This window comes from Notolepis coatsorum (assembly GCF_963971535.1).
Source record: "Notolepis coatsorum genome assembly, chromosome: 1".
Lineage (NCBI taxonomy): Eukaryota > Metazoa > Chordata > Actinopteri > Aulopiformes > Paralepididae > Notolepis > Notolepis coatsorum.
In genome coordinates this window covers 282,623,863-282,640,357 of record NC_140165.1, presented here as the reverse complement: position 1 = coordinate 282,640,357, position 16,495 = coordinate 282,623,863, and the positions used below count along the sequence as shown (strand labels likewise).

The window sequence follows — 16,495 nt, the reverse complement described above, 5'->3', positions numbered from 1 at the left end:
CCAAGGTTCCTGAGGTTGGGGCTCACATATGTTTCTAGGGACCCAAGGCAACCAGCCACCCTGGATGCAACGCCATCAGAGGCCATGATGAACACCTCGGTTTTGGCCTCATTTAGCTGGAGGAAGTTGCTAGCTAACCAGGCCTTAATGGCCAACAGACACTCATTTAAAACAATACAATTAGAATTAGGGCTGGGCGATATGACGATATTATATAAATATCGGGTACAGTTCATTAACGATACACTTTTTAAACGTATCGTGGATATTGTGATGTTTTGCCCAAGAGGATTGTGTCGCGTCAATCTGGTCCACACGTTGAAACTTTTGAACAGCGCCGCCCCACACACACACTACTGCATCAAAGTTACTACTTATGATAACAAAGGCATTCGTTTTGTGGCATTAACGTTATATAGTTACACGTTCAATAACATCAGCGTATTTACATAGCAACGTCCGAGGTCGACCTAGATATAGCAAGCATTAGTCGTTCATATCTCAGTTGACTCAGTTGTGCCCATTCTGCGGTCTGTTAATAAAGTTTTCAATCAGACAGATGTATGGAAAGGCTTTTATTATAACATCCGTTGCAGTAAAATCATTATGCCTACAGTCGTTTAGTCATCCTGCGGAGCTAAAAGCTAAACGTCGGCCGCGGGGAGCTACCGCTACCATTGTTGTTGTCATTGAGCTCTCCAATGGCGGAAGTAAAAAATTAATACGCGCTTGCCGATTGGTGCTAAGAACAGCAGGGCGGGTGCAAGCGGTGTGACGTAATTGGCAGACTCGACTGTCAATCAAAATGATTCTGTTTGCCGTCTGAATGAATGAAAACGTTATTAACAGATTGCAGCATGGGTACAATACAGTACAGCTCAATACAACAACAGTGGACTGGAGCAGTGATTCCCAACCTGGGGTCCGCGGACCCCCTGGGGGTCCGCCAGGGGGCGCAGGGGGTCCGCCAGACCACAGATGATTTGAGGTATTTTTTTTTTTTTTATTATTTTTTTTTTATCATCAGCATGAATAGTCTCTCCACTACAATAAAAAATAAAGATAAATAAACATCTAGACATGATTTTTGAACGTTAACAGTAGGCTACCGGGTAGCCGCTAAAACGCGAATCAGTTGACTGTATCACTTTCTGTAGCTAGCCTAGCACGCTAGTTAACTTTCTCGGCTCGTCTGCAGTCAGCCGCCAGAGGCGAAAATGTGTGACAAACGAAAAGGAGATGACGGCAGCTCATCTGCAAAAAAAGTTAGGACCTACAGCAATCGCGAAAATTACATCACCATGGGCTTCACTGAGGGACCAGACAAACGACCTGAGTGTGTGATTTGTGGAGAAAAGTTGGCAAACTCGAGCCTGAAGCCCAGCAAGCTGAAGAGACATCAGGCGTCTAAGCACCCAGAAACCGTTGGGAAGGATCCAGACTTTTTTCGGAGGAAAGAACAGTCTCTCAAGGCGAACAAGCCTGTTGATGTTAGAGTAGCGTGGAGCAGGGGTGGCAGTGATTTACAGAAGGCTACCGAAGCCTCCTTTGAGTGTTCGCTTTTAATTGCAAAAGCAAAGAAACCGCACAATATTGGCGAGCAGCTCATCAAACCAGCCTGCATCAAAATGGTTTAGAAACTGTGCAGCCCACAGGTGGCGGATAAACTAAAATCAGTACCACTCTCGAACAATGTAGTGAAAGACCGAATTGATAAGATGTCAAGTGATTGCGAGCAGCAGCTGTCAGAAAAGCTTAGAAAGGGTCCATTTGAGGGCGGTTAGGTGGTCGAGCGGAGATTGCGTTCGTCACCAGCCCCGGAGCTGTGAGCTTGGTTCGCCTGTTCGAATCCAGCTCACAGCTCCGGGGTTGTCACCAGCTTGGCTGGCCGTCTGCACTGATACAATTGGCTGTATCAGAGGGTGGGAGAAGCTGGCGGGGTGGGTCCGGGTCGTTGTAAACAGCGACTCCTACAGTTCGGTCGGGGCGCCTGCTAAGCGCGGATTGGACGTGAGGGGGATAGTGTGGTCCTCCCACACGCTACGCCCTCTCAATGAGAATCCGCGCTGCCAGGTGAAAAGAAGCGGTGATTGGCTGGACGTGTGTCGGAGGAAGCACGTGGTAGCCTCCACTCTCCCAAATGATCTGACTGTGGGGGGTAAAGCGCAGCGACCAGGAAGGGACTGGGAATTGGCATACGACTAACATTGGGATGGGAGAAAATCGGAGGAAAATGGAGGGGGAAAAAGACCAATAAAAAAAAATAAAAAATAAAGGGTCCATTTGCCATACAACTTGATGAAACTACAACTGTCGCAGACGAGGCTGTGCTCATCGTTTATGTGCAATATATTGAAAATGAGGATCTGAAGCAGGACATTCTCATGTCAGTCAACCTTACTACCACCACTCGAGGTGAGGATATTTTTACTGCAGTGGATTCTTACTTCATTCAACATAAATGCAAACCGTTCACCATTAGGGCCTGATTTGAGAGGATGAATACAGGATTTGAATATTGGCCAAAATTTTGAAATACATATGGTGCAAGATTAGATTTGTTGATTGAAGGCACAAGTCAAAGAAGCATAGTGGGTCTAATTATGATGCATATGCCTGTGTATAAGCAGTTTGTTATTAAAATGACAAAAAAAAGGTATTAAACCCAGCTAGGACAGATTATCTCTGCTACTGATTGGAATTTCCTGTCTCATATTTAGTTTAATTTGTTGCATTGATTTGTTCCATAAATGCAAACCGTTCACCATTAGGGACTGATTTGAGAGGATGAATACAGGATTTGAATATTGGCCAAACATTTTGAAATGCATATGGTGCAAGATGAGATTTGTTGATTGAAGGCACAAGTTAAAGAAGCATAGTGGGTCTAATTGTGATGCATATGCCTGTGTATAAGCAGTTTGTTATTAAAATGACAAAAAAAGGTATTAAACCCAGCTAGGACAGATTCTCTCTGCTACTGATTGGAATTTCCTGTCTCATATTTAGTTTAATTTGTTGCATTGATTTGTTCCATAAATGCAAACCGTTCACCATTAGGGCCTGATTTGAGAGGATGAATACAGCATTTGAATATTGGCCAAACATTTTGAAATGCATATGGTGCAAGATGAGATTTGTTGATTGAAGGCACAAGTCAAAGAAGCATAGTGGGTCTAATTGTGATGCATATGCCTGTGTATAAGCAGTTTGTTATTAAAATGAAAAAAAATTAAGTATTTTATGGTATCTTATTAGGAGGGGGTCCGCGAATTTCATCAGAGATGTTTGGGGGTCCCTGGGGGGAAAAAGGTTGGGAACCACTGGACTGGAGGATGCAGACCAGAGAAAGACTTTAGTCTTGTTTACATCAGGGTCCCCCATTTTCAATTCATCATATTTCATATCTAAATCATATAATATCTCATTGCTAAATATATGCAATATATAATCTAATAATCCAATAATCTAAATCTAATATATAATATAAAAATGCTAAATGCATGGGTATTTTATTTTGTCTTTAATGTTAGCTTGCAAACTCAAATACTGTCTTGGTAAGCATCATAATGAATTGTTTGGGGAAAAAAAGAAAAACATTGTGATGCGTATCGTGTATCGCCGAAAGGTCAGAAAATATCGTGATATCATATTTAGGCCATATCGCCCAGCCCTAATTAAAATTAAAATCATCAGGGCAATCAGGGTTAAAAGAGCAATACAGCTGGATATCATCCGCATAAAGGTGGTAGGAGATGCCTTTAAAAGTGTTAATAATGTGTCCTAATGGGAGCAAATACAGTGAAAATAAAATCAGACCAAGTACCAAGTCCTGGGGGCGTCTATATTTATCACAGCCGAAGAGTGCGTCGCGTTTCTCTGATTGGCCATGACGCCCATGTGACCGCGGCAGCGCGAGAGAGCGGCAGTGCGGAAATAGGCTGCATCCTCCACGTCAAGAAAGACAGACAGGCATTCTCTGTGACAAACCCTAACCTTAACCAACTCCGAATTAATGCCTAACCTTAACCCTCCCTAACCTTAACTTAACCCTAACCTTAACCAACTCCGAAATAATGCCTAACCTTAACTTAACCCTAACCAACTCAGAAAGAATGCCTAACCTTAACCCTCCCTAACCTTAACTTAACCCTAACCTTAACCAACTCCGAAATAATGCCTAACCTTAACTTAACCCTAACCTTAACCAACTCCGAAAGAATGCCTAACCTTAACCAGCGGAAGAATGCACGTTTATAGCGAGAGATGATAAACGTAAAAAAGAAAAACTTGTGACCAACCACACCGCAGGCTCCACAGCACGGCGGCGTACCAGTTGAGCTAAGCGTCGATGGAAAAACATCTGGGATTACGGCTACATAATGCCGCTAGGGATGGGTACCGAATTCGGTACTTTTGAGGTACCGAACCGAAACACGTCGGTACTACCGAGTATCGAATCAAGCGAGAAACCAAAAAAAAAATATATATAATTTTTTTTTTTTACTTTTATTTTTTTATTTTTTACTTTTTTCTTTTCATGTCAACGTTAACACGCACAATATATGCTTACCTAGGATTTGACTTGATTCAACAACAAAGCAGTCGGAGCAATGACAAGCCGAAAACTGTCTAGGTTGGGAACCACTGGACTGGAGGATGCAGACCAGAGAAAGACTTTAGTCTTGTTTACATCAGGGTCCCCCATTTTCAATTCATCATATTTCATATCTAAATCATATAATATCTCATTGCTAAATATATGCAATATATAATCTAATAATCCAATAATCTAAATCTAATATATAATATAAAAATGCTAAATGCATGGGTATTTTATTTTGTCTTTAATGTTAGCTTGCAAACTCAAATACTGTCTTGGTAAGCATCATAATGAATTGTTTGGGGAAAAAAAGAAAAACATTGTGATGCGTATCGTGTATCGCCGAAAGGTCAGAAAATATCGTGATATCATATTTAGGCCATATCGCCCAGCCCTAATTAAAATTAAAATCATCAGGGCAATCAGGGTTAAAAGAGCAATACAGCTGGATATCATCCGCATAAAGGTGGTAGGAGATGCCTTTAAAAGTGTTAATAATGTGTCCTAATGGGAGCAAATACAGTGAAAATAAAATCGGACCAAGTACCAAGTCCTGGGGGCGTCTATATTTATCACAGCCGAAGAGTGCGTCGCGTTTCTCTGATTGGCCATGACGCCCATGTGACCGCGGCAGCGCGAGAGAGCGGCAGTGCGGAAATAGGCTGCATCCTCCACGTCAAGAAAGACAGACAGGCATTCTCTGTGACAAACCCTAACCTTAACCAACTCCGAATTAATGCCTAACCTTAACCCTCCCTAACCTTAACTTAACCCTAACCTTAACCAACTCCGAAATAATGCCTAACCTTAACTTAACCCTAACCAACTCAGAAAGAATGCCTAACCTTAACCCTCCCTAACCTTAACTTAACCCTAACCTTAACCAACTCCGAAATAATGCCTAACCTTAACTTAACCCTAACCTTAACCAACTCCGAAAGAATGCCTAACCTTAACCAGTGGAAGAATGCACGTTTATAGCGAGAGATGATAAACGTAAAAAAGAAAAACTTGTGACCAACCACACCGCAGGCTCCACAGCACGGCGGCGTACCAGTTGAGCTAAGCGTCGATGGAAAAACATCTGGGATTACGGCTACATAATGCCGCTAGGGATGGGTACCGAATTCGGTACTTTTGAGGTACCGAACCGAAACACGTCGGTACTACCGAGTATCGAATCAAGCGAGAAACCAAAAAAAAAAATATATATAATTTTTTTTTTTTACTTTTTTATTTTTTTTTTTTACTTTTTTATTTTCATGTCAACGTTAACACGCACAATATATGCTTACCTAGGATTTGACTTGATTCAACAACAAAGCAGTCGGAGCAATGACAAGCCGAAAACTGTCTAAATTGTAGTTATTTGAAGTTTGGATTTTTTTTTTTACGACTGAGGTAGGTAAATTAAATTTCTTGAGACTAAAGTACAGAAAAAAGGTACCGTTGGGTACCGGTATCGATTCACAGGTACCGGTACCGGTACCGGTATCGGTTCAAATGTGAAAGGTACCCATCCCTAAATGCCGCAAGCTCTGCCGCTCCGCCGCGGGGCGTGTCGCAGCCAATCGCGGAAAACGCGGAAGCACTCGGCAGCACTCTTCGGCTCCAATTAAAGAATAGGCGTCCTGGGGGACCCCACAGAAAAGGGTAACAGACTCAGATACATGGGGGCCTACTCCGACTGAGAAACATCTACCTGAGAGATATGACTTAAACCACTCAAGTGCACTCCCTGTGACACCCACCCAATCTCTGAGCCTGTTTAACAGAATGTTGTGATGATGTGTAAGGGTGCAATTAGCACCGCGCAATCCATTCTTTGTGGATCCCGCCCAAAGTCTTGGAACTCCATTTCCCTAGTACCTAGTAGGGCTGGGCGATATGGCCTCTAAATGATATCGCGATATTTTTTGGCCATATCACGATACACGATATATATCGCGATATTTTGACATTTCCTCTAAAGCACTTAAAAATGCTTGATTTAACCCTTTAGTCCGCTTTGACCGCTTTTCCGCCGTCCCTGCTACACTCGGGCCCAGTACACTAACGTTAGCCTATAGCTCCGCCCTGCTACAGTTGGGACCAGTACACTAACGTTAGCCTATTAGCTTTGCCGTCCCTGCTACAGTCGGGACCACTACACTAACGTTAGCCTATTAGCTCCGCCGTCCCTGCTACAGTCGGGACCAGTACACTAACGTTAGCCTATTAGCTCCGCCGTCCCTGCTACAGTCGGGACCAGTACACTAACGTTAGCCTATTAGCTCCGCCGTCCCTGCTACAGTCGGGACCAGTACACTAACGTTAGCCTATTAGCTCCGCCGTCCCTGCTACAGTCGGGACCAGTACACTAACGTTAGCCTATTAGCTCCGCCGTCCCTGCTACAGTCGGGACCAGTACACTAACGTTAGCCTATTAGCTCCGCCGTCCCTGCTACAGTCGGGACCACTACACTAACGTTAGCCTATTAGTTCCGCCGTCCCTGCTACAGTCGGGACCAGTACACTAACGTTAGCCTTTTAGCTCCGCCGTCCCTGCTACAGTCGGGACCAGTACACTAACGTTAGCCTATTAGCTCCGCCGTCCCTGCTACAGTCGGGACCAGTACACTAACGTTAGCCTATTAGCTCCGCTGTCCCTGCTACAGTCGGGACCAGTACACTAACGTTAGCCTATTAGCTCCGCCGTCCCTGCTACAGTAGGGACCAGTACACTAACGTTAGCCTATTAGCTCCGCCGTCCCTGCTACAGTCGGGACCAGTACACTAACGTTAGCCTATTAGCTCCGCCGTCCCTGCTACAGTGGGGACCACTACACTAACGTTAGCCTATTAGCTCCGCCGTCCCTGCTACAGTCGGGACCAGTACACTAACGTTAGCCTATTAGCTCCGCCGTCCCTGCTACAGTTGGGACCAGTACACTAACGTTAGCCTATTAGCTACGCCGTCCTCCCGGCTACAGTCGGGACCACTACACTAACGTTAGCCTATTAGCTACGCCGTCCTCCCGGCTACAGTGGGGACCACTACACTAACGTTAGCCTATTAGCTCCGCCGTCCCTGCTACAGTCGGGACCAGTACACTAACATTAGCCTATTAGCTCCGCCGTCCCTGCTACAGTCGGGACCACTACACTAACGTTAGCCTATTAGCTCCGCCGTCCCTGCTACAGTCGGGACCAGTACACTAACGTTAGCCTATTAGCTCCGCCGTCCCTGCTACAGTCGGGACCAGTACACTAACGTTAGCCTATTAGCTCGTCCCTTCTCGAGGAAAGCACTGCGAGTGTCTCTCGGCCGCGGGCGGTGCCATATAAACTAATACTCGATGTTCGCGATATAGTACAGTACTACATCTCGGGTTGAAAATCTAAAGCATGTATTGCTTTTTGTATAAAGTTTATAAATTGCATGTCTTAGTTTTAACATACAGTGTTTGTGAAGATTAACAAGTTGAAAATAAAATGGAACACTGATGTAATGATTGTTTTAGTTTTTAACTGTTTATTACTTCTATATTTCTATGTTTATTGAATCTTCTGATTACCAGTAGCAGCTAATCAAAATATATAATTTACTACTTTTTACAATGGGAGATAATGAATATTGAGCAGAATTAAGTTCAAGTTATCATTGGTTCGGCCCTCCAACACAGTTCAGGTTTCTTATGTGGCCCCTTGTAAAAATGAATTGCCCATCACTGCTTCAGACCCTGTCTGAGCTGGCAGACGGTCAACACCGCCCTCTACTGCCTTGCGGAGCTATTGCATTCCATTGGAAATGGGCTGGTGTGTTTTAAGAGCCGATCTTCTAAATACTCAGGCGAGCCAGGCCTTTACAACGACGACATGGAATACTAACCCCGCCCGCCCATCCATGTGTAACGCTCTGTAATGTCGGGAACATGATCACTGTGGATAACTGGAATAGCGATCAGATTATAATTGGATTCTTTTTTCTGCATTACATCAGATTTACATTTACATTTAGTCATTTAGCTGACGCTTTTATCCAAAGCGACTTACAAGTTCTGTACGACAAGCCATCAGGAAGGGCACAACTCTATCAGCTGAGCAACAATGTTCATCAAAGTGTTGAGTGCTACAGTGTAGGTTAGTTTATTAGGACAAGTGCATGACAGTATGGTTAGTTAGGGCAGTAGCGGCTCGTGGATGCTTCGCCACTAGGGGCGCTATACCAAACATTTTGCAAACATGTACAAGGCACGCATTGGCGAATATTATCACCATTGCCATCGATCAATATATGATCAGTCAGTCAAATGCAACCACGTTTCCAATAGCCCAACACAAACACGCACACGCACAGCTCTCTCTCTCTCTCTCTCTCTCGCTCTCTCTCTCTCTCTCAGATGATGTCAGATCCATTCAATTATAACCACATTTGTATGTCTCGTCATTTTAAACAAGTTACCATTCATTGTCTGAGTGGTTATGCCCCACACGCGGCGAAATTAGAGAGAGAGAGAGAGAGAGAGAGAGAGAGAGAGAGAGAGAGAGAGAGAGAGAGCATTTTAGTAAAGTTACATTTTCAACAAGATTGCTGCTATTTAAACACTTCATGGAAACGGGGTAACGTTAACCTTATGTCGACTGTAGTATTGTATGACCTCGACATAACGTTTAAACGTTAACGTTACTCCGTTTCCATGCAGTAATTATAAAAGTGGCCAGCTAAGATAACGGAGCTAACAGCTAGCAGTAGCTAACGTTAGCTGAAAGCTGTAACGTTACAACGATTATGCGGCATCAGTAGACAACGTATCATGTATTAAACTAGAGTTAAGATCGCTAATCTACCTTGTTGTTGGCTTGTTGATAAAGTATATCCACTCCATGGCATTGTCCATCCAGCCTGTGTTGATGTCCATCCATTGTCCATGCACGTCCCTCCACACTGCATCCATATATAGCTTGTTGTTAGCCAACAAGTACTGTGTGAGTGAAGAGCTGTGTCTTTGTCCATTTCCGCCTCGAACAGCCTGCAAACTACCTGGTGTTCTATCGCCATGCTCTAAGACAAACTCTAACCTTAACCAACTTTGAAAGAGTGCCTAAGCCTAACCGTTGAAAGAACTTGCCATCACGCTCCAAGACAAATATCTGCATCACACAACACAACAACAGCATAAACTCATGTTGCAAACTGCGGTTACGGAAAGTACCGCGTCGGCCAATCAGAGAGCTTTTAGACGCTCGGCTGCTTGCTAGGTCGTTTCAAACCAGCGCCCGAGTTCCATCATAATACATCATATTCAACGCAAAGCGCGTGGCTGCGACGGATACAGCGATGAACCAGTGCACGGCGGGCACGCGCACTCCAGGCGCAATTGCGCCTAGCCCAGAGAGAAATACGGCGAGGAGAAATGCCTGCGGCTACGTAATGAAAAGGTCTATATCAGACAGAATCGTCACTTCCTGTTCAGGAAAACTATTATTAATCTTTGTAAAATTAAGTTATATTGTGCATTGGAAACACAAACACTTAAAATGAGTAAATATTATTCATTTTAAACATGTTTATATTATTTATAGGGCTATAAAACAAAAAACTAAAACGTTTTTTTTCTTCTTCTCTCAATTAACAGGTGGGTCGGCGCCCTAGCGCCCCTAGTGGTAGAGCCGCCACTGAGTTAGGGTTAGATTTCTTCTTTTTTTTTCTTTTTAGATAATGGTTGAAGAAGTGCGTCTTTAGTCAACGGCGAAAGATTGGACGTGATTCGGCTGTCCTAACTGGGGTGGGTAGTTCATTCCACCATTGTGGGGCAAGGACTGAGAATAGGCGACTTCTCTTTGATGACCCTCCCGGAGCTTGGATAGGAGTAGGTCTGAGGCGGCCAGAAGATGCAGAGCGTAGGGGTCTTGAGGGTGTGTAGTTAGAGACCATTGACCGGAGGTAGGCGGGAGCGGGAGGTAGGCGGGAGCGGTTACCTATGCTAGGTCGAGGGCCTTGAAGCGGATTCGTGCAGCAATGGGGAGCCAGTGCAGGTCCCTAAGAAGTGGGGTGACATGGGCCGACTTCGGTAGGTTTGAGATCAGGCGGGCCGCTGCGTTCTGAATGAGTTGAAGAGGCTTAGTGGCAGTGGCCGGGAAGCCAGCGAGCAGTGCGTTGCAGTAGTCGAGGCGGGAGATGACTGTTGATTGGACGAGGAGTTGGGTGGCTTCTTTTGTCAGGAAGGGGCGGATCCCAGGTAAGGACACTATATATAAAACCTTGCGTTGATCTGATATTTCTTTCTACCGCGATCAAAGCTATCTGTGTGTAGGTGTATGCGCTTATTACCGTTGACTGCGGTGGGGGGGGGGGGGAGCGCCCCGCTACGAGGGCCATTTCATGTATGCACGACGAGATATAATAATGATAATCTAGCATTGATTTCAGGATGATTAGATAATTAGCTGGAAAATTACAACATGATGACTGGATTACACTAAAATGCCTTTCTCTCATCTTTTTCCTGGAATTACTCAAAAGCACCCAAACCATACTCTATTCAAAAAGGTATAAAACGGAAATGTACGGATGCAAAAAGTTAAACAATGGGCCTCATTCAATAATACTCTCTTATTATTTTTCTTATATTCTTGCTTACCTGTCTGATAAGAGAACAATGAGAAAAGCCACCGCCACATTCATCAAGCCGTTCTTAAAGTCCAAATCTGTTCTTACTAGGGGTGCACGATATTGATTTTTTGACCCCGATATCGATAACTTCAATCGCACAGTAGGTTGGGAAATACTTAACGGTTAAGCAGCCACTCATCTGGCTCTGCAAATAGATCTAGAGTCTGGATATCTCCGCATATAAGCCTGACTGGCAGTGCGCATATATAGTACAGTGCGTGCTCCAAGTGAGACTGGTTGGCACATCTCTCTCAAATCCATTCTCCAAGGGCCGCCGGGAGCAGACGAGGGCTGCGGCATGAGCCACGCCCGGGGACCATCCAAGTGCTCCTGCCCGTCTTCGTCACGGACGCAACAGCGTTAGCGATCTGTTGTTTTGCATGTAGAACATGCAAACTCCACACAGAAAGGCCCGGGAGATCACCCACGTGGGTACCTGGCATCGCGGAAACCTGGTCCCCAAGCGGGAATCGAACCCTGGACCTTCTTGCTGTGAGGCGACAGTGTTACCACTACGCCACCGTGCAGCTCCACTCTCCTAAAGCCCCTCCCCATTGACAATATTCTAAAAGGCGTCATACACCCCAGAGGCATCCTATCATTAACATAATAATATAATTTTGACCTTTACTGAAACAAAACCCCTAAACGCTAGAACCAAATGGGAGCGGGACTTGGACTGTACTTTTGAAGATGACGAATGGGAATCATTATGCATTATCCTTTTCATATAACACTCGACATAAACGTATGCAATTTAAGATTATCCATAGAATCTATTTTACGCCAGAAAGACTTCACAGGATGAATGACTCGATCTCTGACCTTTGCCCTAGGTGCTGAACTGAAACAGGTAGCCTTATCCACGTGTTTTGGGAATGTAACAAACTAGGACCTTACTGGGGCTCAATATGGGAGACTCTCGAAGAGATCACTGGGTTTGAGATCCCTTGTACACCTAAATTAGCTTTATTAGGCGACATGTCTGACATCTCTCCTGATAAGAGAAACAAGGTGCGGTTCATCAAATTGGCCATGATTGCTGGTAATAAGTGTATTGCCTTGCTGTGGAAGAGTGTTGATTCCCCCCCTTATCTATGTGGCTTAGTGAAATTTCTTCATACATGGCATCAGAGAAAATTATGTTCAATCTCAAAAGAAAACTACATCTCTTTGATAAATGCTGGTCTGGATTTAGGCAATACATAGGACAGATTTTATAGCAGGTTGACGATGTAAGTTAATGTTGTTGATGTTTTTTTTTTTGGATGGGTTTACTATGCCTCATGCAAGTGTAGCACTTGTGTTAATAACAGTAACAGCTGTTTGCCACGGGCACAGTTCTAGGTTCGAATGCGACAAGGAGTAATATGCACAATTAAAAGAATAGTAGACCGTCACCAGAGGCAGAGTTATAACAATAACCGGTGTTTTAATTAAAAGCGCGCTAGATAAACAGTAATAATACATACATACGTAAAGTACAAGTTATGCTTTGAAGTATCCCTTTTAGATTAGGTCAGTAACCTCTCCTTGCGGGAGGGTTAGGTCGATATCAAGGCCTAGGTCGATTGGATCAACACATTGGGGTTCGTTCAGATGTCTCTGAGGTTATCATCGGTAACTCTATATTCGTTTATCAGGGAATGCAAATACCTTATTAGGTGAATTGGCCCTTTAAACTCTTTTTCTTCACAGGAAGTGATTCGGCTATAATCGAGATGTCATCTAGAAGGTTCTATTATGACATCACCACAAACGGTCTAGAAGGTTCTATGTTCTAGAAGGTTCTATTATAACATCATACGGTGGTAGCATTTATCCTCTAATTCTTATAGGAGAATATCTGTATCCATCTATCAAGTTAAATCAAATCAAATACAAAATACAATATCAAAATAACACAAGATGAACGGGATCGACTCCCTTGGAAGTCCTTGTAGTCTCGTTCAGTTCAATCCTACCGGACTGTTAGTTAAGCAATAGTTGAGCATCAGGCTGGCATTAGTCTGGAGGTATATCAAATGTTCCAGGGTTGGCTCGCCATCGGGTATTGATCGGCGGGTATTGATCGGCTCTTTGCTTTTCTCTCATTACGGGGCTTCCTCGCCTTCTTCTCCTTCACTATTTTGGGTATCTTTGCTTTCTTCGTCTTCCCCTCATCATCACTGCCGTCTCCTCCTTCGCTGCTCTCGCTCTCAGAGGCGTTACTGTCGTACTCTTCTGCAATTTCGTCACCCTCCTCTCCGGGGTTGAAAGACTCGTCACTCTCGCCTTCTGAGTCCTCCTCGCTGGCGTCACCCTCTTCCCGGATCTTGCCCTCTGCCTTCATCCTCTCCAGGTAGGCGTCGTGCTGGTCCTCGTCAGAGTCGCTGTACTCTTTGTTTTTGCCTTTCATGCCCTCCTTGAATCCTCTGTTCTTGATGTTCAGTTTCTTGGCGTTGACGAAGTCGAACAGTTTACCGTACTCTTCCTTCTCGATACTGCTGAAGGTGTACTGGCTGCCCTGCTTGGTCTCGATCTCGAAGTCGAAGGAGCGTGTGGTGGTGGTGCCTCGGGGAAAGTTCACACAGGAGATCTCCTCGAAGCGCAGGTGCACGGGGGGCTTGTGCACGTAGATCCAGTGGGTAGAGGAGGCCAGAAGAAGCCTTGTAGGAGCAGGTGATGCACTGGGCCCCTGAGTGCCCCATGAAGTTTCCTGGCACGGTGATCTTGCGGTTGACCAGAGCATTCATCACCCTGCTGACCATCTCATACAGAGAACCAGACATGTTCTTACTGAGTTTACTCTCAAAGCGACGCTCCACCTCCTCCTCGCTCATGTTGAGGGTGAGGCTGAGCTCCTCTTCCTTAGAGAACAGCAGGATGAGGAAGTGGTAACGAGTCTGTCCCTGTTTGATAGGAGGATCCAGACTGATCACAAAGAACATCTGCCTCTGGTCCTTGTGAGGCAGCAGGAAGAGGCGCAGCACGGTGGTGTAGGGGATCTTGTAGTCAAACGTCTTACCGTGGAGATGCAGGAAGCTCGGGTAGATACGAATGTCGTATCTTCCTCTGGGCGTGAGACACTGCAGCTCTTTGAAGACACAAACAGCATCTCCTGTGGCCTGGATGACATCCGCCTTGGACAGAACGTTCTGAGCAAAAGCCTCCACGGGGTCCTGGCCCTCGTCGGACGGGCCCGGCGGGACGTAGAAGCGGACCTCCATGAGCGACACCTCTGCGTCGTCGTTCTGGTGGAACTCCAGTGTCACCTCGTTCTTCCCCGTGGCGCACTGGGACACGCTGGACAGGGGCACCTCAAACGCAGCGTTGTCGTTGATGTCAAACGACAACAGAGGTCCTGAGAATTTAGCAGTGCCCCAGTTCCAGCCCTTAACGGACAAGTCCTTCTCCGTCAACTCCACCTTATAGTTGGTCTTGAAGAATTCTGAGATTTTCTCAAAATCTGTGTCCCTGAAGCCGTCGTATTTGTAGATGTGTCCGGTGCTGGTGCCGAGCTTGATGCCGTGGCCCAGACACACACGTCTCCACTGGGCCAGGTTGAGATCTGCGGCTGGGATGTTATCCGTCCTGCCGGTCTTACTGCTCTTATAAATCACATTCTGCTTGTTGAACCGCAGGCGCTCGTCATTCCAAGAGCCCTTGGATTCCTGGTAGATCTCATTGAACTCCAGTGTGTCTCCCATCTCGGCCACCGGCAACGACTGATGCTCGGACTGTTAGTTAAGCAATAGTTGAGCATCAGGCTGGCATTAGTCTGGAGGTATATCAAATGTTCCGGGGTTGGCTCGCCATCGGGTATCGATCCAGCTAGGCACACTTGGTGATGGGTGGTCTGGCCTGCTCCGGGATGCTGGTTGAGACTTGCGGCTTCCAGTCGGTTGGTTAGTCCGGTCCGTCTGGGCGATGTTGCTGGTTCGGAGGTCGAGGAGTAAGAGAGCTGGCTTCTTGAGAGCTAGCTGTATTTATAGGAAACCAAGATGTTCCGGAACGTTCTATATGACATCATAGGATGACATCACAAAGGTTCCAGAACCTTCTATCATGACATCATACGCTGGTTTACATTCTATATACAGGAAGTGGGACCTCATGGTAAAACAGGAAGTGGTAGCTCACAGATAAACAGGAACTATTTATGTTCCTTTGATAATTATGAATCTGAACCCTGGGTTACATTCTCCCCTTCTATCCTAATGCACGTCCCTGTGCATATTATCCCAGGACTACATTATCACAATCCTATGGGGTTCTGGGGAGTCTGGTCCTAGAATGTTTTACTTTCTAGAAAGTTCTTACCTACTAACATTAACTATTTATGTTCCTATGCTAGTTATGAATCTGGACCCTGGGTTACACAAGGACTGCAGTATTCTAGGGCTGCACGATTTTGGGAAATAATCTAATTGCGATTATTCTGACAGATATTGCGATTGCGATTTGCGATGCGATTATAACATATTTAAAAAAAAAATTACAAGAAGAATGTTGCTGCTTTCTGTAGTCGGGTCCCAACTGCAAAATTACTGTATTACCCTGTATTATACACTTTTACTATCATGTAGACTATTCTGCTTTGTGTTTACATGTGATGTATTGTATACATGCACATTTATTATGTTCTTGTGTGATGTATCGCACATTTTATTGCTGTGTGATGTATTGCAAATGTTATTGCTGTCATCTTGGCCAGGTCTACCTTGCAAAGGAGATCTTGTATCTCAATGGGACTTCCTAGTTAAATAAAAAAAAAAAAAAAAAAAAAAAAAAAATTTAATTGCAGGCTTGGCGATTTGATAATTGCATCATTCCAAATCGCGATTTCGATTAAAAAACGATTAATCGTGCAGCCCTACAGTATGCCCGTTCAAATGTGATCATAAATGTAAAGTCTTCCCCAAGATCTTGGCAGAAGCTGTTGTTGAATCCATCTGGATATTCAAAACATGACATCTTGCTTCTTCTGAAACCACTTCTTATTCTTTGTCTACCCATAACAAGTATTTGCAATATATTAAGCATACATTGGTCATTCATAGAAAGATGCTGTGAATGGATAATGTACAAAGAAAACCTGTTTATGCCATGGCCGTGCGTTGGAGGCCTCGCATGGAGTGTTTGTAGTTATTTCTTCCAGTATGGCTGCGCGGTAGAGGCCTCGCGTGGAATGTTTGTAGTTCTTTCTTCCAGTATGGCTGCCTGTAACACTGTAATTCCATTTGAGGCCTCTACCC

At 44.8% G+C, this 16,495-nt stretch overlaps 2 protein-coding genes across 2 annotated transcripts in view; both read right to left on the bottom strand.

Moving 5' to 3' along the window:
* The window catches only part of acsl3a (acyl-CoA synthetase long chain family member 3a), a gene marked incomplete at its 3' end in the record, with an annotated part of 143,872 nt that overhangs the window by 123,300 nt on the left and 4,077 nt on the right, over positions 1-16,495 (bottom strand). The gene's annotated exons all lie outside the window — the stretch shown is intronic.
* Positions 13,279-14,947, bottom strand: LOC311225004 (FACT complex subunit SSRP1-like; the record flags this gene model as incomplete). The annotated part of the gene is given in 2 exon segments (XM_084310193.1): positions 13,279-13,879; positions 13,881-14,947. Coding segments are annotated over 2 exon segments (1,668 nt in total).